Below are 25993 nucleotides of genomic sequence, written 5' to 3'. Positions count from 1 at the left end.
TGGCAGGAAGGCACTCTTAGTAGCTATATGTCAACCTGTGGAAGATTTTTTTTATTGGGTGCTGGGCAGGTGGATTTGGAGCTCTACAGTCTTGTAGTTGGAGAGGAGTAACCCCATGAACCACTGCAAAACCCAACCGACCTGTAGTTGGCCCTGCTGTGAGCCAGGGGATGGGCTCGGTGATCTCCAGAGGTCCCTGCCAGCCTCAGCCCTTCTGTGATATTTTTGATTCTTCAGGCAGTAAAAGTCTCATCTTTTATTGGACTTCACTGAAAACAACAAAACTTTTCGTAAATTAAGTAGAAGTTTGCCTGAGGACAGCGTGGGATAAATGTGGGATTTGGCTCCGCACAGACGAAAACATGCTAGGTTCTTCTTAAATATGTTTTATTAACTTGGTATTCACTTGGGGAAGTTAAAGCTGTTTTAAGTAAAATCTATGCGGTACAAATTGCCGTGGTTTCATTGATCTGTTAGAGCAGCGTTCCTTCTGATCCATGCTTTAGAGACATTTGGAGGGGGACAAAGGAAGATGTAGGATTCAGTGTTTCTATTGCAATAGGAAATGTTTAAAGGTTGTGTATTAATGTGAGGAAAACAAACCTGCCAGTCTTCCGGGGGTTTTCTATCACTAAAGGGGAATGATGATCTCTCACAACAATTTCTGTATTGTTTTGCTTATATTTAATATATTGTCTCCCCTTCTGTTTTTGATAGAAATTCATGCCACAATTTATGCCACTGACATTCAGGAATTACATTTTTCTTTTATCTAAGTGAAATAATCTGGGATGTTTTAAGCTTAATTTTCCTTTACACTTTTAAACTAGTATATAAATGTATTTGTAAGTGTTTGGTTGGTGATGAAGAACATTACTGTGGTTCTGTCATGGAGGTAGAAAATGGAAAACTGGATACATCTGCATTTATTTAAGCAAAATTATTCTTTTTGTAGGCCCTGATACAACCTTAGGACCTTACGGGTCATCTGCTGCAGGGCTCCTTTAAGTTATTTTTGGAATGGAAAATATAATTTTCCATTTCTCCGAAAATATTTCTACACTCGCATTTTTGCATTTTCTGGTTCTTAAGGATCACAAAAATAGCAGTTCAGATCTGGAAAAAAACCCATCCACCAACCATAGGCAGTTTAAAAAAAAAAAAAAAAAAGGTTATATCCTGCTTAACTCCTTGTTAACCTACGTGTGTTGGTATTAATAACAGGAAACAGCCATTTTCCACACACACCTTGATGACTAGTACAGGCTCCAGCTCTGACTGATCTGCTTGCCGTGTAGATTCAGATTCCTTCCAGAAATCTCACCAGCTCTAGCTGTCACCTAGAAGAAGCCAAATTAAAGATAACATGGGTATCGATTCAGAGGTTTTGGTCTTATATACATGGTTCTGGTGACACAGTTATTGATACTATCAAGTCACATACTATGAAAGGGCTTCAACAAGTAATAATATAATGCTGGTTTGCATATAAAACCTCCACGAATGCAACCTCACATGAAGTGGGTTTGTATATTTTATACTTGAAAGCAAAGTGATGATTTAGTGCGTGCAAAATTATAGTCGGTTCGGTGTTGCTGTCAAGGGGAGTAAAATTCATCATCAAAAGGGAGCTTTTAGAAAGAATTCAGAAATCTAATGCTCGTAAGCTGGTTTGTAACGTGTTAACGCGCGGTTTGACACGTGCTGCTGGTTAACTGTGCACTTCCAATTATTGCACAACCCCCTCGTCTTTGATCCCGAAAAATTATGGAATGATTTCTCGCAGGGGGGCTGCTTTCTGTTGCTGTTCAATAAAGGAAATGGATTCATTTGTGCTAAACAAAGAAAGAAGGCAGGGACTGTGGCACTGCTGCTGCAGGGGGGCAAACTGTAGTTCAATGGCAGCGCACAGATGGAGAAACCTGCGGGGTTGGGGAGATGCCTCCGTGTTGTTCTGCTTCCCTCTGCTGGAGTGCGGCAGGATCCTGCCCGGCTTCAGAGCAAATCCGTCTGGGCAAGTCACTTCTGCAATCTCATTTATTCATTTTTTTAAGGTTTCTGCTCCGGTTTTGATTTTCTTTCAATAGGTCCACGCAGTGCAGGTCAGTGGCCAACACGGATCTCCTGGTCAGTGCGGTTCTGTGGCTGCTGGTCTCTGAAGAAGGATCTCTCAGCTTTGAGACTCATAAATAATATTTTGATTTTTCGGCGGTAGATGCCCAGTTGCAATTCATCTTTATAGGACTGCAGCACCCATATATGTCACTACAGGCTCTGATACTCCAGTCTGTTGTACTGACGGCGAATTGCAGAGCGCTGGGTAAAATTCTGACAACGTAAAGGTTCTTCAAAGACAAATATTTAAATGTCGGTGATATCGATTGCCCAGAGTTTCCTTTCCCATTCAATTATACTATATTGCATTCAGTTGTACTTACAAAAATGGGGGATTGTCTTAATAATAGCAGAGAATTCACTTTTTAGCATGAAAATAACATGAATTTTAATAGAGCGTATCATTCATCACTGCTTAACAAATGCTTTCCCATTGCCACTTTTCCCCTTCATAATTTTGATGGATTTTGGAAACAGAAGTGGGTTTTCCCTTTAGAGTTTCACAATTAATCTATGCCAAGTTTAGTGCAAAGTTCAATTCTCTTGCAAATAGCAGCTATTATTTGGCAGTTCATCTGTCATATCCTGGCTTGGCTCCCTGTGTTTACTATGAAATATGACTGCCAGCAATGCTTCAGGAATGATTGAAAGTTTACATTGGTTAAAAGGGGATATTTGAAGAAAATTTACAGGAGCTTACCTCTAACTCAGTAGTTTACCTCTAGCTGATAAATGCTAAAGACGATGCTATTTCCTCAATAATTCATATAGTCACTTAATACATAATTAACATTGGGAAGTATTAAACTATATTAACAACTAATAAGTTGTTGTTAATAAGTAATTAGTACCAGCAATGTAGTAATTATTACCAATGCAGTTACTTATAATTAAAGCATAAACTATAGATTCAAGGGTAGTTCTAAGTGCGTGAGAAGCCTGTGTTAATATAGGGAATCAAATAAAAAGGTTTTATCATCTCTAATGGGTGTATGGGGATCTCTTGGCTTTCTCTCTATGCTCTCAGACTTTCTTGCAAAATAACAGAAAAAATAAAAAAAAATGCATAGAGAACAGAGAATAGGATTAAATACTGATGAAGAGTGTACTCTCATATTTACTAGCTTTTTCAGTATTTTTGATGTTCTTCTATCTAGTTCTGTTAAAGGGATTTTAAAAGAGAGATTTCCTACATGCAAAGTCTCCATTTCAGGAGTAGTCTGGTACTGTTTTCCTTTGTCCTCTTCTTTTATGCTCTGTCTGGAACAAGTGACTTCATGTGTGCATACAGAATAATAACTAAATAATCAGAACGTACTCGCTGCTCTTTAAAACAATTAATTCATATTGAATTGTTAATTTTAAACAGCACACACTAGGCATTTTCACACAATGATAGAAACCTAACATTTATTATAGAAAGCAAATGATGATTCAAATTATATACGTTGAGTCATGAAGGGCCAACTTCAAAGTTTGGTCCAACTGCATTGATTTATTCATGTGACTGGTTTGATGCCATTGTTTTATAAGAATGCTTCTGCTGGTATTTTGTGGTTACGTACAGTTAGACACAGGAGTGTGTGAGCCCTTGCTCATGTGCTGCTGCTTTGTAGTGAGTGCAGTATAGTTGTCCTTACATGTCACAACATTTTTAAGCCCCACACACACCCCTGCTTAAGTTAATTACCATGTATATGCCATCAATTGGGATGGAATTATTTGGTCGTGTCTGTTATATAATTTCAGTATAATATACAGGTTCAGTGTATTTAGTAGACATTCACTATAATAATTTCCCATAGCTCTTTTCCCTCTATATCATTACTTTATACTCATAAATACCACTTATGTCAGATGTTAAACACAACTTTAAAAATCTGTTTATTCAGTGTCATTCTCAGAAGCTGGGGTTTTGTCCTTCTCAGGAACAGATGTGCTTACCAAAGTAATATTTAAGTGAATATATTTATAAGGCAACAAGTCCCCTTATGTCTTCTAAACAAAACAATTTAAGGAAGAATTAGCTTTGAAATTATGTTTTAAGTTGTTTGCAAGGCATCAGAGGCGATCCACCAGATAACCCTTTAGTAAAGCAACGTTCCCATGACCCCACACCACAAGACCCACTGGCTATATCTTTAATAAATACCGCAACAGATGTTCTCTGGAGCATTGGATGTCATTCCATTTAGGTTAACTGTGTTTACAAAATAAATGTGGTTGTTAGCAATTTGCATTTCGTATCTCCGGCTGTATAAGAAACAACTATTGAAATAGTCACAGTTTGAATTCTTACTGTACTCTTTACTCATTATCCTGGATACTATATAATTTCTATCTGTGCAGTGGAAACTAGTGGTTATAGATTCGTCATAAAACTTTGAATCAGCACCAAAAAAAATTCACACAAGGAAGGCTTGCCAAAGCAAAAAAAACCCATGGCAAAATATTAAATTTTGAAGGTAAGATTTTGCCTTCTCATAGTCATGTTTTTATGATAATCACTGCTGGACCTTCCCAGATTTCTTTAAGTTCTTGAGAAAGCACTTATACTAGAGGCATATTGTATTTTTGAAGAAGGAATTAGGAGGTTTTCCATTTTGTATAACATGCTGTGCTTCGCTTTTGATTTTTTGGAAAGCTTTTATTGGCAGATGCAAGTTGAAAAGCCTAGTTTCTTTTTAAAGACAATTTAATAATTCTTATTTAATATAAAGGTATAATAATATAAAATTAAACAGAAGAAGACCATTTTGATGTCTCATTTTGCAGTTATGTTTTTGTTAAGGATGTTTTAATGCATGAAAGCCTTGGCATTTCATAATTTCCATGGTATTTCTGTGAAGAATGTTCTCAAGAATTGATTTCAAACCCCGTTGTATTTTTTTAATGAAGAAGACTTACCGCTCTTCCCAACTTCTGATCAAGATTGTGCAGTGATATTTTGACTAAAATACAGTTGGGGCTGGAAGTGATCATGAAAGATATCAAAGTATAGATGATGTGCACAGTGTAGGGCTATCACACTATTTATTTTGGCAACGCGCATCTCTGAGTGTTGGGAACAGGCTGCGGGAGCCTGGTGTGGGGGCAGTTCTGTGGTTATGTAGGTGTGGAATGAGCCTGAGATGGCTGAGCGTATTGAAGAGGGGATTTCTTCCTTTTATATAAATGTTCTTGGTTTTCCAAAGGGGACTTCTACCCCTAGAGAAACAGCAAATGTATTTGGATGTGTCATACATTTAAGTGATTTGCGTGTATTCCCTTTCACTTGTCTTAAATTAGAAACCATTTCCAAGCTGCTGGTGGCCTTAAAATGCCCTCCCTGTAAGTTCCTCTGTTTGAGAATCAGATGGGAATAGAAGTCTGTAAAATATTTACTACATGCCAAGTTAGAAATTGTTCACTTTCATTTGCAATAATACAGGTTATAAATTTGCAACATTTCAAGATGATCCCATCTTTAAGATCCCGATTTTACAGTCATTGACTGTATTTCAGATTGGCCCCTTAACAGTTACTTTCCTCCTCTCCTGCTATATTTTGTGTCACCATTTTGGAATGGTGACGATAACACGCTGTAAACAAGCAGACAGTATATGGCACTCTCTGAATGCCATCATTGTACTTTATGTATATGCGCAGTCAGTAAATGGAAGTTTTAGTGTAGGTGAATCACAGGAACAAGGCTGTGTTCTCTGAGCTGACATACTCTTTCCTACAACACCAAAGCAAAGGAAAATCAGGAACTGAGGCCAATATACCTGCACCAATGTAGGTACCACTATAAGGGTCATGAATAAACCCCATGCTGGAAGATATTTTTCTGTAGCATAAGTCGCAGAGCTGGAAGTTTTGAGTTTTTGAAGTAATTTCTTAAAAGTGTGTCAATCTTATTTTTCGATGACTTGAGAATCTCTTTCTCTTTTTTCCTTCAGGATCCCAGAAGCAAGCACAAATTTAAGATCCACACATATGGGAGCCCGACCTTTTGTGACCATTGTGGGTCACTGCTTTATGGGCTTCTGCACCAAGGGATGAAATGTGACAGTAAGTGACCTTTTTCGATGTTACCAAAGGGTATTTTAGAAAGTAAGTGGAAACACTGGGTAACAGCATCTTACTTATTTTCTGTGGAAAATACCGTTTCAAATGTCAGCTATTTATAGTACTGTTATATTTCGAGTGGATATTTCAGTACTATAATGATATGAAAATCACCTCTGTTGCTGAGAGCATGGTGTATTCAGATTGATGTGGCTGAAGAGCCTTTGCCATGGCAGTTTTGAGAAACCCTCTTTCTGTACTGGTCCGGTGAATGCACTGTTGAAGACTGACATTTCAGTTCAGTTGGTAGCTAAGATCCAACATTTTGCTTGTGTTTCATTTGTCTTGGAAGTCTCTTGCTAGAAAAATCTAATAATCGATTTAAACCTAGCTCTCTTCATTGCTAATGCTGGCACGAATGCTCTACTTTCTTAGTCATGTTCCCGGCAAGTCTTTATTCCATTTTCACTTGTTTTTCTCTCGCATTTCATTAATGATATCTTTAGGTTTCTGAAGTAGATTATTTTATTCTGTGCTTCATTCACTGTCTACAGAATGTATCATAAGATGGAAACTAGGCGTATTGTCCAGTTGAAAAATATGCAGCTGTAATCTGAAAGTCTTGCTGACAGTTAATCATTATAATCTTCACTTTCACTTTGCTCAGTGTTTGCAGTATAGTCATATTATTAGCTTCTCATAGCTGTCTGAACCATTTTTATATTCACAGCCTGTGATATGAATGTTCATAAGCAATGTGTAATAAACGTCCCAAGCCTCTGTGGTATGGATCACACAGAGAAAAGAGGAAGGATTTATCTGAAAGCTGAAGTCACTGGTGACAAACTGGAAGTAACAGGTAAACAACTGATTTTGGAATTTTGCAGGTTTTATAAATTTTTAATATACACCGAGGGTTTATGTACCTTGCTCAAATTTTTGTGTGTTAAAGCCAGTGACAGAGTGTTTCCCTTCAGAAGCGTGAGGCTTTCGTTCAACGCGTCCTTGAATCAAGAAACTCTATGAACTGGTGTTCATAAAAATAAATAGAAAAATGAAAGCTGTGGGGATAGCTTTAAAAACCTCAGGAATATTTATTAGAAAATCACTGTAATGTCAATTTTTCATGTAGAAAGCAGCCCAGTAGGATAGCTAGCTCTTTGGGGAGTTAGTCATCATCTTCAGAACACAAGAAATACTCTAAGCTTCCATCGGCTGAGGAGTTGTTTCCTGCATTTCAGAGTATTTAATAAACAAAGGCAGCTTGGATTCCATCCCAAATACTACTCTCAGTGAGTTATAAAATGAAAAAATAAATTATCACATTCTGTAAGGTTAAGGTTACCAAGATGGAGAGGAAGGAAAGCGTGGCAGTTCATTTCACTGGGAGTGTTTCTCCCAGGATTTATGAGTAAGCTCTGGTTGTGCACACACCCACACACACCCAACGGCCCCTTCCAAGCCTGAAAAAAAGTTTTTTCAAGTTGAAGGACTGTTTTGTCCTGCAAAGTAGACATGTAATAGGTTGTTTAACTCCAGCAGAACTTCCTTGTGCCGCATCAGAGAGTGGAGTTTATCACCCAGGATCTGCATGAGAATTTGCATTTAGAGCGTGTTACGTTGGTTCTGTGTGTGCTTTCTGTTTTAGCTGGGGTCAGCTCATGAGTAGTGTAACTGATATCTGAAGTGTAAGGTCGGTAGTGAGCTTTATTGTTGATTTTTCCTTTCAATTGGACACAAATATGCAAAAAGTGTTCTTTTCCAATCAGATTGTAGTGTCTTTACTCAAAGGGAAAGCACGGGGCAGGAATTAAGATGGACAGGGGTGAAATAAGGGAAGGAATAACAGAAAATTTTGTTCGTGCTATTTTTTATAGGTAGGGTCAAGTCTGTAAAATAAATTGAATTCTAGAAGAAAGTCCCAATTTTTTATAGCTCAAAACTTTAAGAAAATATGTGCTGTAGTAACTAGAACCAAAGTAAAATAAATTAAATTCTAGAAGAAAGTCCCAAATTTTTATGGCTCAAAACTTTAAGAAAATATGTGCTGTATAGAACAAAAATAAGTTTGATATAACATAGGAAATGGGGTAGAAAATGCTCATAAAACACAAATTAACAACAGCTTTTACCTCAGGAGAGTGCACTGGTTAGTGTGTCGTCACAGGTGACCAACACTGCCTCTTCGGTGAAGAAAACTTAAAGTCAACAAATCTTAATACATCACATTAGAGGTACACTGATAAATCTTGGTACTGCAAGAAACTGAACTCAATATCCACACTGTAAAACAAGAACAGGGTACATACAGTGCTTTTATCGTTGCCTGTTTGATGTTGCAGAATGGAATTAAATTCAAGGGCAAAATTACAGCAGGACAAAGCAGAAGGTGTCTTAGAGTGTCTCAACTTCTGCCTTTGTTTCTTGATGCAGTTGTTGGCAACCTGTGGGCTTGAGTGTTGTGTATTGCTTCAGCACTGCTCAGTTAAAAGCTAGAGCCTATTATACACCAAAAAGGATGTTCCTTCTACCTCTGCACTTCTTTGGGGAACGAACCTCAGTAGAAGCCATACCCCTAGTAGCCAAGATAAAGGAAATCAGCCCATCATGCTGAATTTTCACAACTTAGAGAACCAGCAAACTTCCCTCCTGGCACTGTGTTCATTGATGGCTTTGCTCTCTCTAAATCCAAATTCCTCCATATTCACCTGTCAAACCGTGTAAAACACGTTGAAAAGGAGAAGCGTGATATCCTAAGTGATACTTAATCGTAGCTTAACTTTTCAAATAGCTCCCTGTCACTGTAGCAGGGGTAAACCTGTCCAAGGGGCTGTCATTAGCAGAAAGGTGGTTTCACTAAGTAGCGAGGCATTGCAGAGATGGTGATGCAGGTTCTAAAAGTAATTGTACCCTGAGAGAGAACTAATTTGAAAATCATCCAAGTGACAAAATTTAATATTTGCATTATTCTAGGTCACTTTGCAGCAACGTTGTTAAATATGGCTTAAACTTTCTGCCATAATGCACATAATTTGACAAATAACGTGCTTATTTTTCTGATGATTCAGCAGGTTTATAATCCTTTTAGGGACAAAGACATTTGGCACAAGTCTTTGTGGTACCAAGGCTATAATGTGTGTTGTTTTATACCATAAAACAATAATACAAACAGGTATTCTTTTAGTTCACAATTTTTGAATTTGAAAAGGTCCTGTCTGAGGTATGAATATGGTAAAATTGTTACAGATACTTTGGAGATTTTCTTCCTAAGCTCTTTTTCATGTGAGTACTTGGCAAATGCTGTTACTTTTGTGTTTGTAAACAAAACATTTCCACCCCACAATTAAGTAGGTTTCTGGACAAGAAAAATGTTTACTATAACCTTGTTATGTATATAACAAGTATGGTGCTATTAGGTTGTTTTGGTTGAGGCTTGTCAGCATTTCCAAGCTTTCAAAAAATTTCTTTCAATAAAAATGATAGTTGCCTTGAAAGTAAGCTGCTTTGTTTTTTTCTTTAATAAAAAATTGCTATACAGACTAAGCCCAGGCTGAGTTTCAGATACCTTTGTGCATCTTTAACTGAGAAATAAATTAGCAATTGTCAGGTAGTTCAAGGACATATTGCTAGGAAAAAATTTCAAACTCCTCTTCTCCCAGTATGGTATTGCTTCTAAAATATTTATTGACAAAACCTTTGTGAGACTGTACAGCTCCCAGAGCTACCAAGCATGATACCACTGCTTTTAGTTTTGGGAAAGGAGGTGAATTAAATGTCCAGGAGGTTTAGGAACAGCAGGAAAAATAATCAATGATTGGCTGCTTGGTTTGAGCCTTTGCCTGAATCTTTTTCAAAGGAATTACTCTGTAGGTGTTGAACTCCTTCAGCTGAATTCCTTAATATCTCTGCTCTGCATCCTGTTTTGGTTGTTAATTAGTTCCTGCTGATTCTTTTGTAGTCAGCCTTGATTGCATGCAGAACATTTGTGCTGCTAAATGCAGACATGCCACTCCGGTTGGCATCTTGCAAATACCTTCGATGGGCAACTCAACCGCCGTGGTTCCAGCCGGGAAGGCCAATGGGGGATGCAGCACGCGTGCAAGATATGGTCGTTTGGGAGATGCTGTTCAGCACGTTGCAATTTGTCTTTACGTCTGCGTGATTGCTTTGAGGGTTTTGTGGTGGGTTTTGTTTTCAAAAAAAGGCCACAGTATATGCTCACTTATTAAGAATTTTCCTGATAAAACATTGTAAATAGTGCTGGGGTTTTTTTTTCCCAGTGAATAGTAGGAAAGGCAAGGCAGAGTCCTGGCAGATGGATTGGCCAGTGGTTCAGTCAGATTATCTAAAATATCTAAGTGCTTTGGCAGGTTTTGAATTGAACTAATGGTGGGAACGATTCAGTCCTCTGTGTAAACATGCCTAATTTCAGTTTATTAGGTCAGATCTTCAATCCGGGTTGCTTAAAGGTGGACATACATTTTTTTTTTAGTGTGGATGCTGGAGACTCTGCAATACTTTTTCACAAATAAGTAGGAATTTTGTGTTGGTATGCTTTGCCAAAACCTTGCCATCTTCCCAGTGCGAGTCAATATGCCACATTCAGTGCTCGTTTGTGTTGCAATTATTAAATATCAGTGGTTTGGTTTATAGCTCCTAGCTTGAAAGTTGTATTGTGTATTAATAATTTATTACACTTGCAGTAAATCATGTTGGTAGTTTTCTTTTTATAGGGACTGTCCTGAATTGCTTTTTTCTGAAATCACTGAATCCGTGACCCTTTCATAGGTTAGACTGGCTTAGGGGGTTGGGTTTTAGGCATAGTAAAGAGTGTTTGCTATTCGTAATCCATGCTATTTGCACTGAATTTTCTTCCTCCTGATGTGCGTTAAAAGTTTTATCACTCTTACATTTACTTGTTGACCCATCTTATAATTCGGGGCTCTTCTGAGCGAGTTTGTAGGTGGTTGAATCACAGCTTTGAATTTTTTAATTTTATTTTTGAATTATTTTTATAGTGAGTAAACAATAACTTTTGTGAGAAAATAACCCCATCTGGTGCACTGACATAGAAAAAGCTGCCACATTACTGGGATCCTAAACTGTGACCTATCAGCTGCTGGGAGTTGGATTTGACAGCAGCTGACAATAAGGAACTGCCCTCCCGACACAGGCACCAATTTAGAGGCAGGGTGTTAGTGACTCGCTGTCAGCTAATGCACCCTGCTGTTACATAAATGTTATTAAAATATATATATACACAGCCCAGAGTTTTCAGGGTTTTTTTAAGCATATTTTTCTTAGCTGAAAGAGTACAGAAAATCTGGTTTTATTCTTCAGTGATGCTTCTGTTATTTAAAAGAAGAGGAAACCTAGCAGTGATCTCTGCAGAGGTTGGGAGCACATAACAGGCTCTCCAACAATAATCTCCCTAGGAGTTCTGCACTCCCCACTGTATATTTTTCAAATTATTTATGAATGCGTAAATGCTGAGCCACCTAAGGCGCTGCATGTTGATGTCTTGTCTCAGGGCTTGCTGTGGACAGCTGGGTTAAGAGCCTCTGCCCAAACAAGCTTGAGAGACAAACGGGAGAATTCTGGCACGTTTCTATATTCTCATAAAATTGTTTCCTTAAAAGACCCCACCTCACACACTTTTCACAATTATATTTATGATTGTTTAGGTCAATATTAGTGTCTGTCTCTGTTAGTATTAATTTATTCTGTAACTGATTTTAAAAGGGAACATACATGAATGTTCTGGCTATTTGACCAGCTTTTAGTACCAAATGCCTATAAAGTGATCCCAAATCATTACTTGCATGTGGGAGGCATTTTTAATGTCTTGAAGAATGTGAATTGCATGTTTTATCTCACGATATCTTCTCTTCCCTCTTTTCTGACATTCCCAGAATCTGCAGGGTTGCTGCATTCTTTGCAGAAAGAGCTGTGGCTTTAACAAACGCCAACCCTGGTAGCAACTGAATACTCCCAATTTCATTCATTAAGTTAAATTTACCATGAAGAAATGAGCAATTCATAGTATTTAAAAGAAACATTAGTTTTTCGTAAACGGCCATCTGAATGCAAATTAAAAAATGTAACTAAAGTGCTATATATTTATGTAAGAATATAAACAGATAAGAATTAGAAATTTAATAGTCTGAATCCGTTTTCAGATTACTTGGCACATCTTGTGTTAAGACTTGTGTTTTATTAAGTAGCTGTCCTACCCAGCAGTACATTTATTATTATTATTATTATTATTATTATTATTATTATTATTATTATTATTATTTTTATAAAGGTAATCTTATTATACAAGTAAAATACAGTTGCTCCTATGAGATATCCACTTGAAATTGAAATCAGAGAATCTATTGCAGGCACAAGTAGTTCTTAAGTAGCATTAAAGATGATGGTAGATTTTTTTTTTGTTAGTAGGAGGGAATATCTTAATAAATAGAGTCATGAAGTATCGTGCAACATCGCTTCATTTTTCTTCTTGTTCTAGGAAGGAAATTAATCATCTATTTCTTGTGTGTAAATCACCTGTGAAGTACAGGCGTTCCAGTAGTCTACAAACATTATGTTGCCATCTTTCAGGATTCAGGAAACAGGGTGTAATAAATAAACTGGTCTCAGAAGGGATATTAAAAAAAATTTTTGCTGGGCAGGGTAGTAGTTTTGGAGCAGAGAAAAGTCTCATATCAGAAAGCTCCTTTAGTGGCTGAAAACCGTATAGAAATTGGAAATTGTCTGAAATGCAGGATTTATTTTGGAGCCAGTTGTACATGTGAGTCGCAACCAGGTCCAGAAAGCAAGAATTCAGTGATGGTTTTAATAAAACCTTCTAAGAAATTTTTCATGAAAGCTGAGCACCTTTGGATTTTGCATACAGAGTACAAGTACAGAAATTGGAAGAAATACTATTTTCAGTAACAGGTAAATCTTTTAAACTGTGGTTAAGGGGAATGCAGTAAGGTACTGGGGAGAAAGTTCCTTGGCTGTGAATACAAAGATCCTCTGTCACTCACCTAAGTCATCTGTAAATTGGGCAGGTCTCTGGGATCTGTACCAGAATCTTCTTCAGGAAGTAATGAGAATTCTGGAAACATTTACTAATGCTTTATTGTGGGAAGACAGAAACTTTACAATGTATTGGAGCTAACAACGGTCTCCCTTCCCTTTCATTTTGCTAGATAGCTTGCCAGACGAGACCATTTGAGACTTGAAGCGTCTTTTAAAAGCAGCTATTCGCACGCAGTTGAGAGATTTCTGCTCGGCTAAGTTGCCTGTAGGGAGTAAAAGACTGGCAAGAAATGGTTGCTGTGATTAGTAAACTGTTTTATTATCAGCATTTGGGAATTCAGGAAAAAGGTAGCTCTGACTCACTTGAAAAGGAACTGAGTGAACTCATGCTGCTAATAATTCAGCTTTGTTACACGGACAGAAAAATTTATTTACTCATTCCCATGACTAAATTTGTTTGCTTGTGTCACAAGAAGTTATAAATCTATAACCACATCTGCCTTGCAACTTTTGACCTATATGACCTCATGGAAAAAGTCCTGCTTTTGTCATCCACTCTCTGAATTCCTCGAAATTCTGTCTGGGTTTCTTCTCTTTACGTTAAATGTCAGTTGTTCTCTGCCAGCCCACTCTGTCTTATTTAGATATTTATTTAAAGTATGAATATACCTAAGAACCAGCTCGGTATTTGCTTATGTCTTTATACTATTCCTGGAAAAGTGGGCGTTTAGGCATGGCTTCTGGATGGATACTGCTGGACTATAAGTAGCACATAACAGAACAACCATGGGACAGTCATCAATTAGTTTACATTTTCTGCTGAATAAACATTTATGAACTCTTAATGATGAGGAGGAAGATGGCACACTTTTTCCCTATGGCAAGTTGACAACTATTGCTGGTTTTTAGAAGGAAAACACAGGCAGGACTGGATTTGTTAGCAACATCAATATATACTTCTCTTCACTGTCTTTTCCTCTGTGTGCTTTCTCAGTCCCCATTAAGACTCTAATCTGGACAAAATGTTAGGAAATTTAGCTTGTACCAGCTACTTTGCTCAGTACAGATATTGTTATTGTGCTTAATACTTCCGACAGAAGACTGGCAAGTAGTATTCTACTACTCCCAAGTTACTCTCCAAGTGATGTTAAACTGTATCTTACTTCAACCATCTATAAATTAGAGTAACGGCTCTGTTGCAATGTTGAGTTTAATTAACTAATAATTATAAAGCAATATGAGATTGCTTGCTATCATTACTGCTATAGCAGAATTCAGCCACAGTGATTTAATTGATTTTCTTGGCGTTATTTTAAATTTATCTTTTTCTGTTTCAACCACATGCAAGAGATAGTGTCTTTGGTGGGGAGGGAAAATCTCTTCTTCCTGTCAGCTCTCTTACAGAAACCTGACCTGCCTTGTTAAAAATAGGGTGCCCTTAAAGAGATGGACCACTTAGATGATAATTCTTTATAAGCACTATTTAGCACAAGTATCATCACGCTGTTTCCTCAAGAAACAAAGTGCTACGTCAGTTGGAAAAAAAAAAAAAAAAAAAGATGTCTAAGGGTACTAATTATTCAGACAACAGTACAAATGGGCCAGATATCTTAAAACAAGGAGTGAGGTAATGACTTATTTGGCAGCCTGTATTTAGTATATGTTGCATCTTCCCTTTCCAATTCATCTTTGAGCTTCTCTTTTTCTTTTTGTATTTAGAGGGCTTTTTTTCTTTTTCTGTGTTTGCTGCAAAAGAAAGAATTAGTGTTACACATGCTGCCATGTCCTCCTGCTGTCAGTGTTGTTCTCTAGGCTCAGCAGCAGGTATCAAGGCTAATCGGTGATGACTTTCTCCAGGGAGCCCTCCAGAGCTGAGCCTCGGAGAATGGCTCAGCATCCACCCAGCCGATTTTTCAAAATGTCACACTGAGCATCTCCAGGTAGAATTTAAACATAAAGGATTAGTCTGAAGACCCCATCTTAAAATTAAGGTGTTTTGTTCAAGGAATTGTAGTGAAAAACTTCCTAGTGCGTATTTCTGGGAAGCTGTAGAGAGTCCTGCTCCTCACACCAAACTACAGCATAGAAATAAAAATCAAAAAGGGGGTTTTGAAATAATAACTCATGTGCCAAGCCTAGCAGTGCGGTCGTAATTGCCATGCACAAGAAGACAAAAAAACCCAAACCCAACCCCAAATAAAACCAAATATAAGATAAGAGAGAGAGCAGTTTGCATTGAAGGCTGTCACTTCATCCTTCACTCACTGTAGGGTTCTTAGTCCCTTTGGGATTGTAAATATTTTACGAAAGTTATTTAATCTTGATGTTATTCCCCAGAAGTATTGAAAATCACTTTCAGTGTGCTGAATTTTAATATCTGGTGAGGGTTTTTTTTCATGGGTTGGAAACAGAAGTAGTTTTCCAGCTGACCACTGGGTGAGGAGACCCTCAAAGGGCAAACTTGGAGTAAATGAGAATGGAGACAGTTTCTCTGGAGTGAAAGCTATCATTTCCCTGATTGCAAAGCCTTGTCAGCTTTATACAGGGATTGTGGAAGACTACAGATGAAATGCTCTGCTAGACAGATGCTTGTTTCTGTTCTGTTCTTTTTAAAACACAGTCTATTTTTTCTGGTACAATTATTTGAGTAATATAGTCAGTGAATAGAATTGCATTTTTATTCTAAAATTTTACCCCATAAGCATTTTCTGTCTCTCATTTTAAAAAACACAAATTTAAGAAACGTAACTTAATCAGTATCAACTGTGGGTTCAAGTTAATGTGTTTCCTTTCCAGGCATGATCTAATTTCAGTAATTAATTTACATTAGGGTTTCTGTTCTGCATGAGAGTTATCCTGACAAATAAACTAGTGTGTTCCAAATAAGTAGCTTGCATTTCTGTGCTCTACCTTCTTTCTACAGCTATTTTGGATATAAGGTACCTGTTATATCTGGTATTTCTCTCTTCCAACTTGTTCTACCACGCCTGTTACTCTGTCATTATAAATAAACAGAGCAGGTCAAACTGTTCAAAATTATGTGTTTTCTGTGGCGGTGGCTGGTTTTTTTCCCCAAAAAATTTTCCCTCTACAGCTTGAATCAGATGACACAACAGCTAAATAGTAGATTTGCACTAAAGCACTTCTTAGCAGTTATGTCATTTGGAAGAATGCAGTCATTATGAGACTAACCCACCATCGTGTAAAAGGAAAATGTCAGCCTCGAGCTAGTTACATCAACCAGTGATTACATCTGGTGCACAGGGAATGCAACGGAACCGTTACGTGGATTTGTAAATCCCCTGCATTGCGATGTTACAACGGGGATAGTGCAGACACCGTGGTCCGTCATTTCAATGGCCTGAATTAAAGCACAGGAGTGTCTGTCCTGTACTGTACAGCCACTGTCCATCTCTTTCTGTCTTGGGGAAGCAGCAGTGCACCGTTGTCAATCCACCACAGCCCTGCCTTTATATCTAAAGGGGGAACCAAGGACGTTTTGAAGATGTACTTCAGCTGGTTTACACATCATTAGACTGTTGCCCAAAACCTGTCCTCTTCTTATTCTGTAAATAATGTGAGTAAACAACACGTTATAAAATACCTGTGTTGTTTGGATGCTATTCAGCCTCCATGCTGGAAAATAACAGGTGGAAATCCTGGGAAGGTCTATAATTTTTGTTTGTAATATGAAAATGCAATTTAAACATGGGGGGAACGGAAGAGAGCGCCTTGAGCAAACTATCTGTTGTTGAATTTTTAAATTTTTTTTTTTTTTTGCATTAGCTCTGATTGAGCTCTTAAGTGACTCTAAAGTTCAAATTTTTATAGGAAATGTTTTCCATCAAGGAATAGTAGGTGACTTAAGGGTTGATCTTTCTGAAATTTCCTTTCAGGTTTCTTCAGTTAGGTAGATAAATTAAAAAGCCCTTCTGATGCTGACACTGTGAAAGCAGTAGCTGAGAGTACTGTCAAGCTGGGATAATATCTCTAGTGACTCACTCTTAAATGCTGGCCTTCCTTCATACCCTAGGAACTATGTCACCCTCAAAGCTTCTTGCAGTTTTGCTTCCAGGAACAATTCTAATCTTAAACTAAGAATCTCACACAGGAATTCCCAAATGAAAGCAATTTTCTGTCCAAAACAAGCCCAGAGGATTACTGCTCCCAGTAGATTTTGAGCTCTAAATTCCCCATCCCAACTCGATCACTGCAGTTCATCGCAGCACGACCAGTTTGGGTGGGATGGGGTTTCACCACACGAGGAAAATTCACCTCTTCTCCTGAGGTTCAGCAGAACCTGATGGCTGAATGCTGTTAACACGGGATAAAACCTTATGTATATGTTACTCAGACGTTACGCTGGTTCTGCTACAAGAGGGAGGGAAGTGCTGTCTGTGCTCATCCATTGGAATACTCCACTCTGCTGCAGTGGCTTCTGAGTGGCTTAACAACCCCACAGCTGCTGCAGTAACTCCAGCCAGACTGAAAGCTGAAGGCAGCCGAGCCCCCAGTAAATGCCTGCGTACCCCACCGCTGCCCGTTCCACGTAGGGATGTGCCCTTGCGGGAGTGGCGCCCTGTGCAGATTGCTGACTGTTTTCTCTCCTTGGGCATCAGTAGCAACGTGAGATACGTTAACTCACTTTTTGCTTTCTTTTGGCGTTGTAAAAGTAGAAGCTGCATTAACATTTTTGTGCAGCTGAAGTTAAACTCGTCTGTGCTTTTACTTTGGTTGCTGTCATGACATAATGCTTACAGCGATTCCATCTGACAACTAATGACCATGAATCCAAGGGAGGTTTAGCGTTAGATAATATCCAGTGAGGGATTGTATCAAATAACCTATTTTAGTATTTGGCTGGTAGTCCTGTACTTTTATAACCTAAAACTGATGAGAAAATAAAAGCACAAAGAATTGCTACACACTTAGAAACGTATAGTGATGGATTTGGACATTTAATCGTTCCATTGCAGGAAAACTGCTGCCTAGAAGCTGCATGTCAGTTGTGAATTGCTCTTCTCTCCTGGCATTTCTCTCTGCTGTTCTTATAAATATCACTAAGTGCAAACTTACTTTACAAGTAGTTTCTTCCCTGTCAAGTCTGACAAGTGGTTTTCACGTCTTATTTGGTTTATTTCTTAACATGTTTCAATAACTCTGGTCTGACGTGTTATTGCTTTCTTAATGGTGATTTGTAATCCTTTACAAATTAGCTGTGTTTTATATTGGCAGTGCGAGAAGCAAAAAACCTAATTCCCATGGATCCAAACGGACTTTCAGATCCTTATGTTAAACTGAAGCTCATTCCAGATCCTAAGAATGAAAGTAAACAAAAAACAAAAACCATCCGTTCAACTCTGAACCCAGACTGGAATGAGTCATTCACATTGTAAGTTTGACACCTTTTAATGTCGTATCTTTGTATGGATTGGATCATTTATTTCAGTGCTGTATTGAAAACTCCTCTATTTCTCTCCTTTTTAGTAAATTAAAACCTACAGACAAAGATCGACGGCTATCCGTAGAGGTCTGGGACTGGGATCGAACAACCAGAAATGATTTCATGGGATCTCTTTCATTTGGGGTGTCAGAGCTTATGAAAATGCCAGCCAGCGGATGGTAAGAGTTTCTGAAAAGAGAGAAGAAAAGATTACATCGAAAAGTTTTAAACCAGTCTTTTTCTTCAATATAATCTGCCTTTTTTTTGGAGCTTTTTACTGTATCTGAGGCTATAAATTCACTGCAAATGTAACTAAACCTAGGAAACATAAACTATATATCACAAAAGAGAATAATAAAAGGCATGCTTTTCTTTTGTGGTGTTCATGAAACTTGTGCTGGAGCCAGGAGCTGCTGCAAACTCAATTCTGTGTACATAGTCTTGTGATAGGAATTTTATTTTTATCTCAAATATGATCTATTCATTACTAAGTGTATCATGTTATATATAGCTCCGCAAATTCAAAGTACACGGGAAGTGATTTTATAAAATGCCATCTTACTACCTACCAGGCTAGGGGTAGAACTCATCTTCTGAAAAAGTACATTTTCATCAGAGATAACTGTTTAGGGCTATGGGAGCACTGGAGACAAGGTTCTTCGGGGTTGAGGTTTTCCATCATACCACAGGATGGGTGGGAAGAATTTCCATGTCCATTGAACTGCCTTGGCAGATAGTTTGGGATTAAAGATCTAATTTTAGGTTAAATATATTCTGTTTCTGAGTTTGCTTTAGATCTTTGAAAGCACTTCTTTACATACCTGTGACATGGATACAAACCACACACAAGGAACTAAATCGGATTTTAAATCTAACAGGAATAAAACTGTAAGGTCACCATTTTTTTTCTCAAATGTTCCGCAGGTACAAGCTGCTGAATCAGGAAGAAGGTGAATATTATAATGTTCCAATTCCAGATGCTGATGAAGATGGAAATGCAGAGCTCCGGCAGAAGTTTGAGGTGAGGATTAAACACAAATGGGTGTGACTGTTTATTGCAGGTATTTTTCACTTTATTACCCCCCCAAAAAAAAAAAATCCTGTTAAAATATATAGACTAAGAGTGCTACTATTTCTGTTGCCTGTGACAGCAGTATGTGCCTTTGGGTTTCTTGAAGATTGGACCAAAGTGTTTAATTCAGTAGTGGTATCATTTTTCTGACAGTTCAGCTCCTCTGTTAGGACACTTATACGTTGATACTTTAAAATGTTTTATATCAAGTATATGTAATAATTTAAATGTCTTTTAATACTTGCTGCAAAATCTACCAGCCATCATCACTAGTATCTACATTATTTGACAGTTGAAATTCTCAGAAACAACAGTATTTTAATACTTAGAATGTTTCACACTAAATGCTTTTTTTTTAAAAAAAATATTTACGGTGTTAATTACTGATTACTTGGAGCCTCAAAATCCTTGTAAAAGGTTGTCGTCTGAAATTCTGGTATTTTTAACGTGGGTTTGGGAGTTTTTAAGGTTAAGAGGTATTGCTGGTTACATGCAGGAAAGAAATACTGAAGAAAAGTGATACTTACTGCAGTCTTCCTGCCTCTGAGTTGCACACTGGAGTGGTTGGTAGTCACAAGCATGGTCTCGCCGTGCCGTGCAAAGGAGTTGTCTTACTGAACAGCCTTAGCCAGCATCTCTGTCTCTTCTGACAGCCACAGCTGATATTACAGCAAATACTTGCTGGCCATTAAACCCAGCAACAGGACAGGGATGGTCTGGGGAGGGAGGTGTTTCGCTGGTGGCTGTACTGGATTCAGCTCATCTGACTTGACTGCTCTTTCCAGCTGCCATCCACAATATTGAATTTGAAATATTTCAATCTCTACAGTATTGTTTTCTTTTTTTCTGGTTGAACGTTTACAACTTTAGTCTGGCTGTTTATCCAAAAAGTAATTAATGTACCTATTGTGCATAAACAAACAAGCCTGTTCCTTTCAACCTGAAATGGCAATTTTTTATGTTCACCATCAGGCAGAATTCTACATTGTTATTATAAAAGATGGGTTAACCCAAGAAAGTGAGGAAAAACGGCACATGTTCAACTTTCAAGAAAGAAAAAGAAAAGGTGCATCAATTTCTTCTGAACACATTTGGATCAGCTACCATAATTTTGTCTGCAGCATGAACTATGATTTTTTTGTTATACATTTGAGAAGTATTTGAATCTCCATTCCATTTTCCTTTCTTTACAATTGTGATCTGACCAGTGTGATTTTATTTTGCTGCACTAGGTCATTTTCTATTCAAAATCATATTTACTTTTTATCCTCCCTAGAAAGAATAGCTTCAAAAGTAATTCTTTTCACCCCTTACATGTCTCTGTGCAACAAACAGAGTCAGGAATTGGGTGGATACGTATATGGTGGTGGTATAGATACTGAAATCTACCTGGTTTTTTTCCTCAGGACAGAGACAGCACAAAGTCACTAAAATTTCTGTTTAAAAACATCAGTTATTACATGCAGTATGTTTGCATATTGAATTTGCAGTCTCTTAGGTTTTTTTTCTTAAGCCTCCTGTAAATACACTGGTTTCAGAATGAACAGTCAGGGTTTATCTGTGTCCTCCAATGAAGTGGAGTAGAAATCCTAAGAGGTTGCATCATGTAAAGCTACTGGACTGGGTCCCAGAAACAACAGCTTTACATAGGGTCAGCTCTGCTTCACTAATAATTAGTCTGTCTCTAAGTCTAATTAGTTCAGCTTCAGCACCGTGTATGAGGCTTTCCCTGTTCTGGAGGTAGCCTGGGTGATGCTATTTTAGTGGTCTGAATTAATCAAGGTAAGGGAATAGGTTTTCAGTGAACACAGCGTCCCCAGGAATATCATTTACAGAGTTGCATAATGAACAGTTTTAAAACGTAGTGATGATATATGGGAATATTGGTAGCCAAACAAAACGTGTAATTATAACTAGACCAAGGCTAGTACAATGCCATATTACATGGTCAAAGGATTTAGGTTCAGCCTCTTACTCTCCCTCAGAATTTACCACTGTGAGAAGGAAGGAACAGAGGGAAGCGGTACCCTCCAAGTAATGTTCTTACTTGGTTTCGAGGGAATTACTGTGATAGCTTATAAAAATTAACAGCACAGATGTCTGAACGGTGGTATTTCACTTATTAGCTATTCTGGTATGGCACAGAAGCGGTGCTGACTCTGATCATCTTTTACGTTACTTTTCTTATCATTTATATCTTGGCTTACATAGTCATTTTATTTTAGGTACCCTATACTAAGGAACAAGGAGCTAGCACCGAGAAATATGCTGCTATTTATGATTTAATGTCATCATCTAAATAAATATTTCTACTCTTCTGAAATCGGCTTTGAAACCTTACAGGAAGAAGATTGCAGAGCCTGACTGCCATTTTACTAGGGGAGTGTATTTGTCAGGAAGATTAAAAATATAGATAGACCAAGAGGTCACAGTGGTCTATCTTGTCATTTATCAGTTTATAGAAAACAGTCACTTCAGAGTGCTTGCTAATCAAGTCTACATTTGTGGTGCTTGGTCTACTTTTTGATATATGACAGTGTGATTGATATCCAAGCTACACTGATTTAATTTTGAGTACAAAATTACAATTTCTACAAAAATATTGCATTACTAATATCAAATACTTAAAATGAATAATGATGGTCTTCAGAGAAAAGGGCTATATAGAAACCTAAGCTATCCAATAATAGAGAAACTTTAGGATGAGAATTTAATTCCGTAACATTGAGAAAGAATAAGAATATTTTCAGGTTATAAAAGATCAGAGAACTGGTAGATGTGAAATTTCTGAAAGCAGTTCCTGGTCTTAAAAAAAAAAAAAAAAAAAAAGTCTATGACGTTCTTAAAACTCACTTTGTGACTAAAGTTTAGAAATGTGCTTAGTAGAACATCCAAGAGCACTTAGGAGCTACCTCCCATTTAAATCAATGAGAATTTTTTTAATATCTGCCTGTGTCTATAGTTCAACAGACATCTTTCAGATTTGACCTCAAGGTCCCACTGATTTCAAACTGTTTACACGATCCTATCACAACCTTCTAGTTCCACTTTAATAACCCAGACTTCTTATTTAAATGTGGTTATTAGTTACACAGATCTCATTGGCATGCTGCTTTACTTACTGGACCTTCTGGCACAGATTCTTTAAGTCATTTATTCAATGTAAATCTACCATAAAATAGCTATACAAGATTATAAATAAGTAAATAAATAATAGAATCAAACATTCTCTTCATTTACATTTGCAATTGAACAGTAAAAACTATTGTCACAAGCAAAAGTTTCCTTGTGGCCCAATTCTGCCAGTTTTAAACCAGTTGAAAAATTATCACTTTGATTTTGCCCAGTAGTTATAGATCCTGTCCAGCAAATGAGACCAGATTTGGAAAAGAAAGAGTAAAGGGGGAGGGTGGTTTCAGTAACTGAATCACGCAGTGACCTCGTTAAGTATTTTTAGATTTTTTTTCAAGGCATTTTCTTTTCCATACTGTCTATGTATTATCTGTATAAAGTTGTCCAGTATATAGAAATTGAGGTATGTATGCACAGGTGCAGTGCAATATTTTCTGTACAACAGGTTTTAATCAATCTGCGTATTTTCTGGATCTCACCTATCGCTAAAACTTTACGAATCAATTATCTGCTCATTTAACAGTAGAATCAAATCTGGATTTGGTGATTTATATATGATACATCATTATTAATATTTAGATATAAAAATATACTCCTGGAGGAAGTAGAGGCAGGATAAAATCTGTCACTGTTTTTCATTTGGTTTTAACCTTCGGTTGTGAATTTTCTCTCCGGAATGGCATTATTTGTGGCCATCTCAGAACGAAACTCCATTCTCAACAGGCATATTCAGAATAATTGTAGCTGCTCCATAATTGTCCGTGCTGAGGTTGCCATGGGAACTCCCAACAGTCCCAGGTGGCTCCATGGACCCAAACTAGCAAGTCTTTAACTGCAATATCTACTATCTTGTTATATGCTTATTTTCCTCTTACAGTATTTTCCTCTTACAGTATTTTGCTACTCAGAGAAAAAAGCAGAATATTGAAATAATGCCACCTTATTGTATTTTTCATACTTGGTTACGATTTGAACAGCAATATGTTTTTGCCACTTAGGTCACTGTTTTGGTTTTTTATTTGAGGAAAAGAAATGTGCAAATTCTAAAACTTCTATTGCAGGAAGTTATTTCAGTTTTTGTCAAGCCCTGTTTCCTGTAATTTGCTGCTTGATACTTAAATATCCCTTAGAATAATAATAGAATAATACTGGTTTAAAAGTAGGCTGGTTAATTATTCTGTCTGTCCCCTTTCTTTCCACATCATCGTAGAAAAATGTTATTAAAAATAAAGCAGCTGTTATGGTCCATATCAAAGATTTTTTTTTTTAATTAAAAAAATAATAGAGTAGCTATAACGCTCACATGTGGATACATTTACCAAGTACAAGGTATATTAAATGATGGAAGCAATCTGGATGGAGTCACTAGTCAGCTCTGGTAATTGAAGTGATCCAAGGAAGTTGTTACAAGGGAATAGGTTACTGCTCATATAATCTTCATTTTAAGGCATCTGTGGGGAGGATAAGTAACGGTCCTCCTGGTACATACTCTTCAGATGTCAGACATTTTCTACTGTTCTGATTATTTTTTTTTTTTTTTTTTTTAGTGTAGCTCTCTGTTTGGGTTTCAGTAGAACAAGATCATTCCTGCAGTTTCTGAGAGATTTCTCAGAGTCCTGTCCCTACCGTGGGGATCCCTGCAGGCTCATTCTGGTGGACCCTGGGAGGTGCTTCCCACATCTACATCTGTGGCCACCAGCTTCACCGTGGGTTCAGGTTAGAGATTTCACCTGAGACAGCGGGTGCGAGTCACTTGTCATGGCTGTTAGTTTTGTGCCATTCCATTTAATTAATTGAGTAACAATAAAATCACTCCACAATAAGATGACTTTATTCAGCTACCTGAAAAGGAGGGTGCAGAGGGATGGGTTTGAGCCTCTTTAGCCCAGTAGTAAGCGACAGGACAAGAGGGAATGGCCTCAAGTTGTGCCAGGAAAAGTTTAGACTAGATGTCAGGAAGTATTTCTTTCCAGAAGGGGTTGTTGGGCGCTGGAATGGGCTGCCCAGGGAGGGAGTGGAGTCCCCATCCCTGGAGGGGTTTAAGAGTCGGATCGACTTAGCGGCGAGGAATCTGGTGTAGTTGGGAACTGTCAGTGCTAGGTTAAGGTTGGACTAGATGATCTTCAAGGTCCTTTCCAACCTAGTTGATTCTGTAAGTACTTTTTCTGCAGAATAATTACCAGTTGGTGATAGTAAAAGCAAGTACCATTTTCATCTGTTAGTCGACGTTGTGGGCCAGATCCATAAACGGCGTGTAGTAGGATGGCCAGGCAAAGTGGCGTACTGGTTGTATACTCTGTTTCATCTCCCCTTTCTGGGACTGATCCAGGTGCTAGATAAACCATCCAGGAGCAGCCCTTATTTATTGTTGTCCAGTTGCCTGCTGGGCTTTCTGCTGCCAAGAAGTGACGTGTCCCAGCTTTGCAGTGTTTCCCAGGGACTGGAGCTGGTGGGGCCGGACACCCCGTGCTGTTGCTTTGGCTGTTCTCAGGTTGTCATGACTCGAGTTACTTTTTCATCTGCTTCGTGCCAGTGGATTTGCTGATGAAGGCTGTGCAGAAGCTGGACCTGTAGTTCCCTTTTGCTTGGATCAAAATAGAAGGAGAGAGGGAACATAGCTCAGAACAGGGTAAATACTGTATCTGGATAGTGGAAGTGTACAGTCAGTGGTGACATTTTGGTGACATCTCAGTGCTTCTAAACATAACTATTATTATGATCCTAAAAAAAAATGTCTTTTAAAATGCCTCACCATTTTAAATACAAGGACAAGGACAATGTGGTGCTTGGTTATAAATACCTAGAACCTCTCCAGTGACGCAGGAGCTGTAGATATTTCTGCTTCTGATGTGCTATTAAACTCCTCCAGTACGGAGAGCAGCATTTTGTTTGACCAAACTCGTGTGTAAATGCTTGTGCAGATGTGAATTTATGAACAGGTAACCTATCTCAGTCTGTGTGTGTATATATATATATATATCTCTGTTGCATACAGAGCTACCATTTGTTTACACCATCAGGCCGCTCATTGTGGCAGTACAGCTGGTGTTAAATGGTATGTGAAAATGTCCCCAGATTTCAAGGCACAATTAAAGCTTTCTGATGAGTCCAAACCTAAAGAAACTCTTTAATTTATTTATCATTCCCCT

The 25993-nt window shown here is 37.9% G+C and overlaps 1 protein-coding gene across 3 annotated transcripts in view; it reads left to right on the top strand.

The window, feature by feature from the left end:
* Positions 1 to 25993, top strand: part of PRKCA (protein kinase C alpha) — a 156888-nt gene that overhangs the window by 93732 nt on the left and 37163 nt on the right. For all 3 annotated transcript variants that reach the window (XM_074922291.1, XM_074922289.1, XM_074922290.1), the window contains exons 4-8: positions 6057 to 6168; positions 6896 to 7024; positions 18433 to 18589; positions 18685 to 18819; positions 19565 to 19661. In XM_074922291.1, the coding sequence (XP_074778392.1) occupies positions 6057 to 6168; positions 6896 to 7024; positions 18433 to 18589; positions 18685 to 18819; positions 19565 to 19661 (630 nt within the window). The remainder of the gene's footprint in view (positions 1 to 6056; positions 6169 to 6895; positions 7025 to 18432; positions 18590 to 18684; positions 18820 to 19564; positions 19662 to 25993) is intronic.

The sequence above is a fragment of the Athene noctua genome, chromosome 18 (assembly GCF_965140245.1).
Source record: "Athene noctua chromosome 18, bAthNoc1.hap1.1, whole genome shotgun sequence".
In the NCBI taxonomy this organism is placed as follows: domain Eukaryota; kingdom Metazoa; phylum Chordata; class Aves; order Strigiformes; family Strigidae; genus Athene; species Athene noctua.
This window is presented reverse-complemented; position numbering and strand designations above follow the sequence as displayed.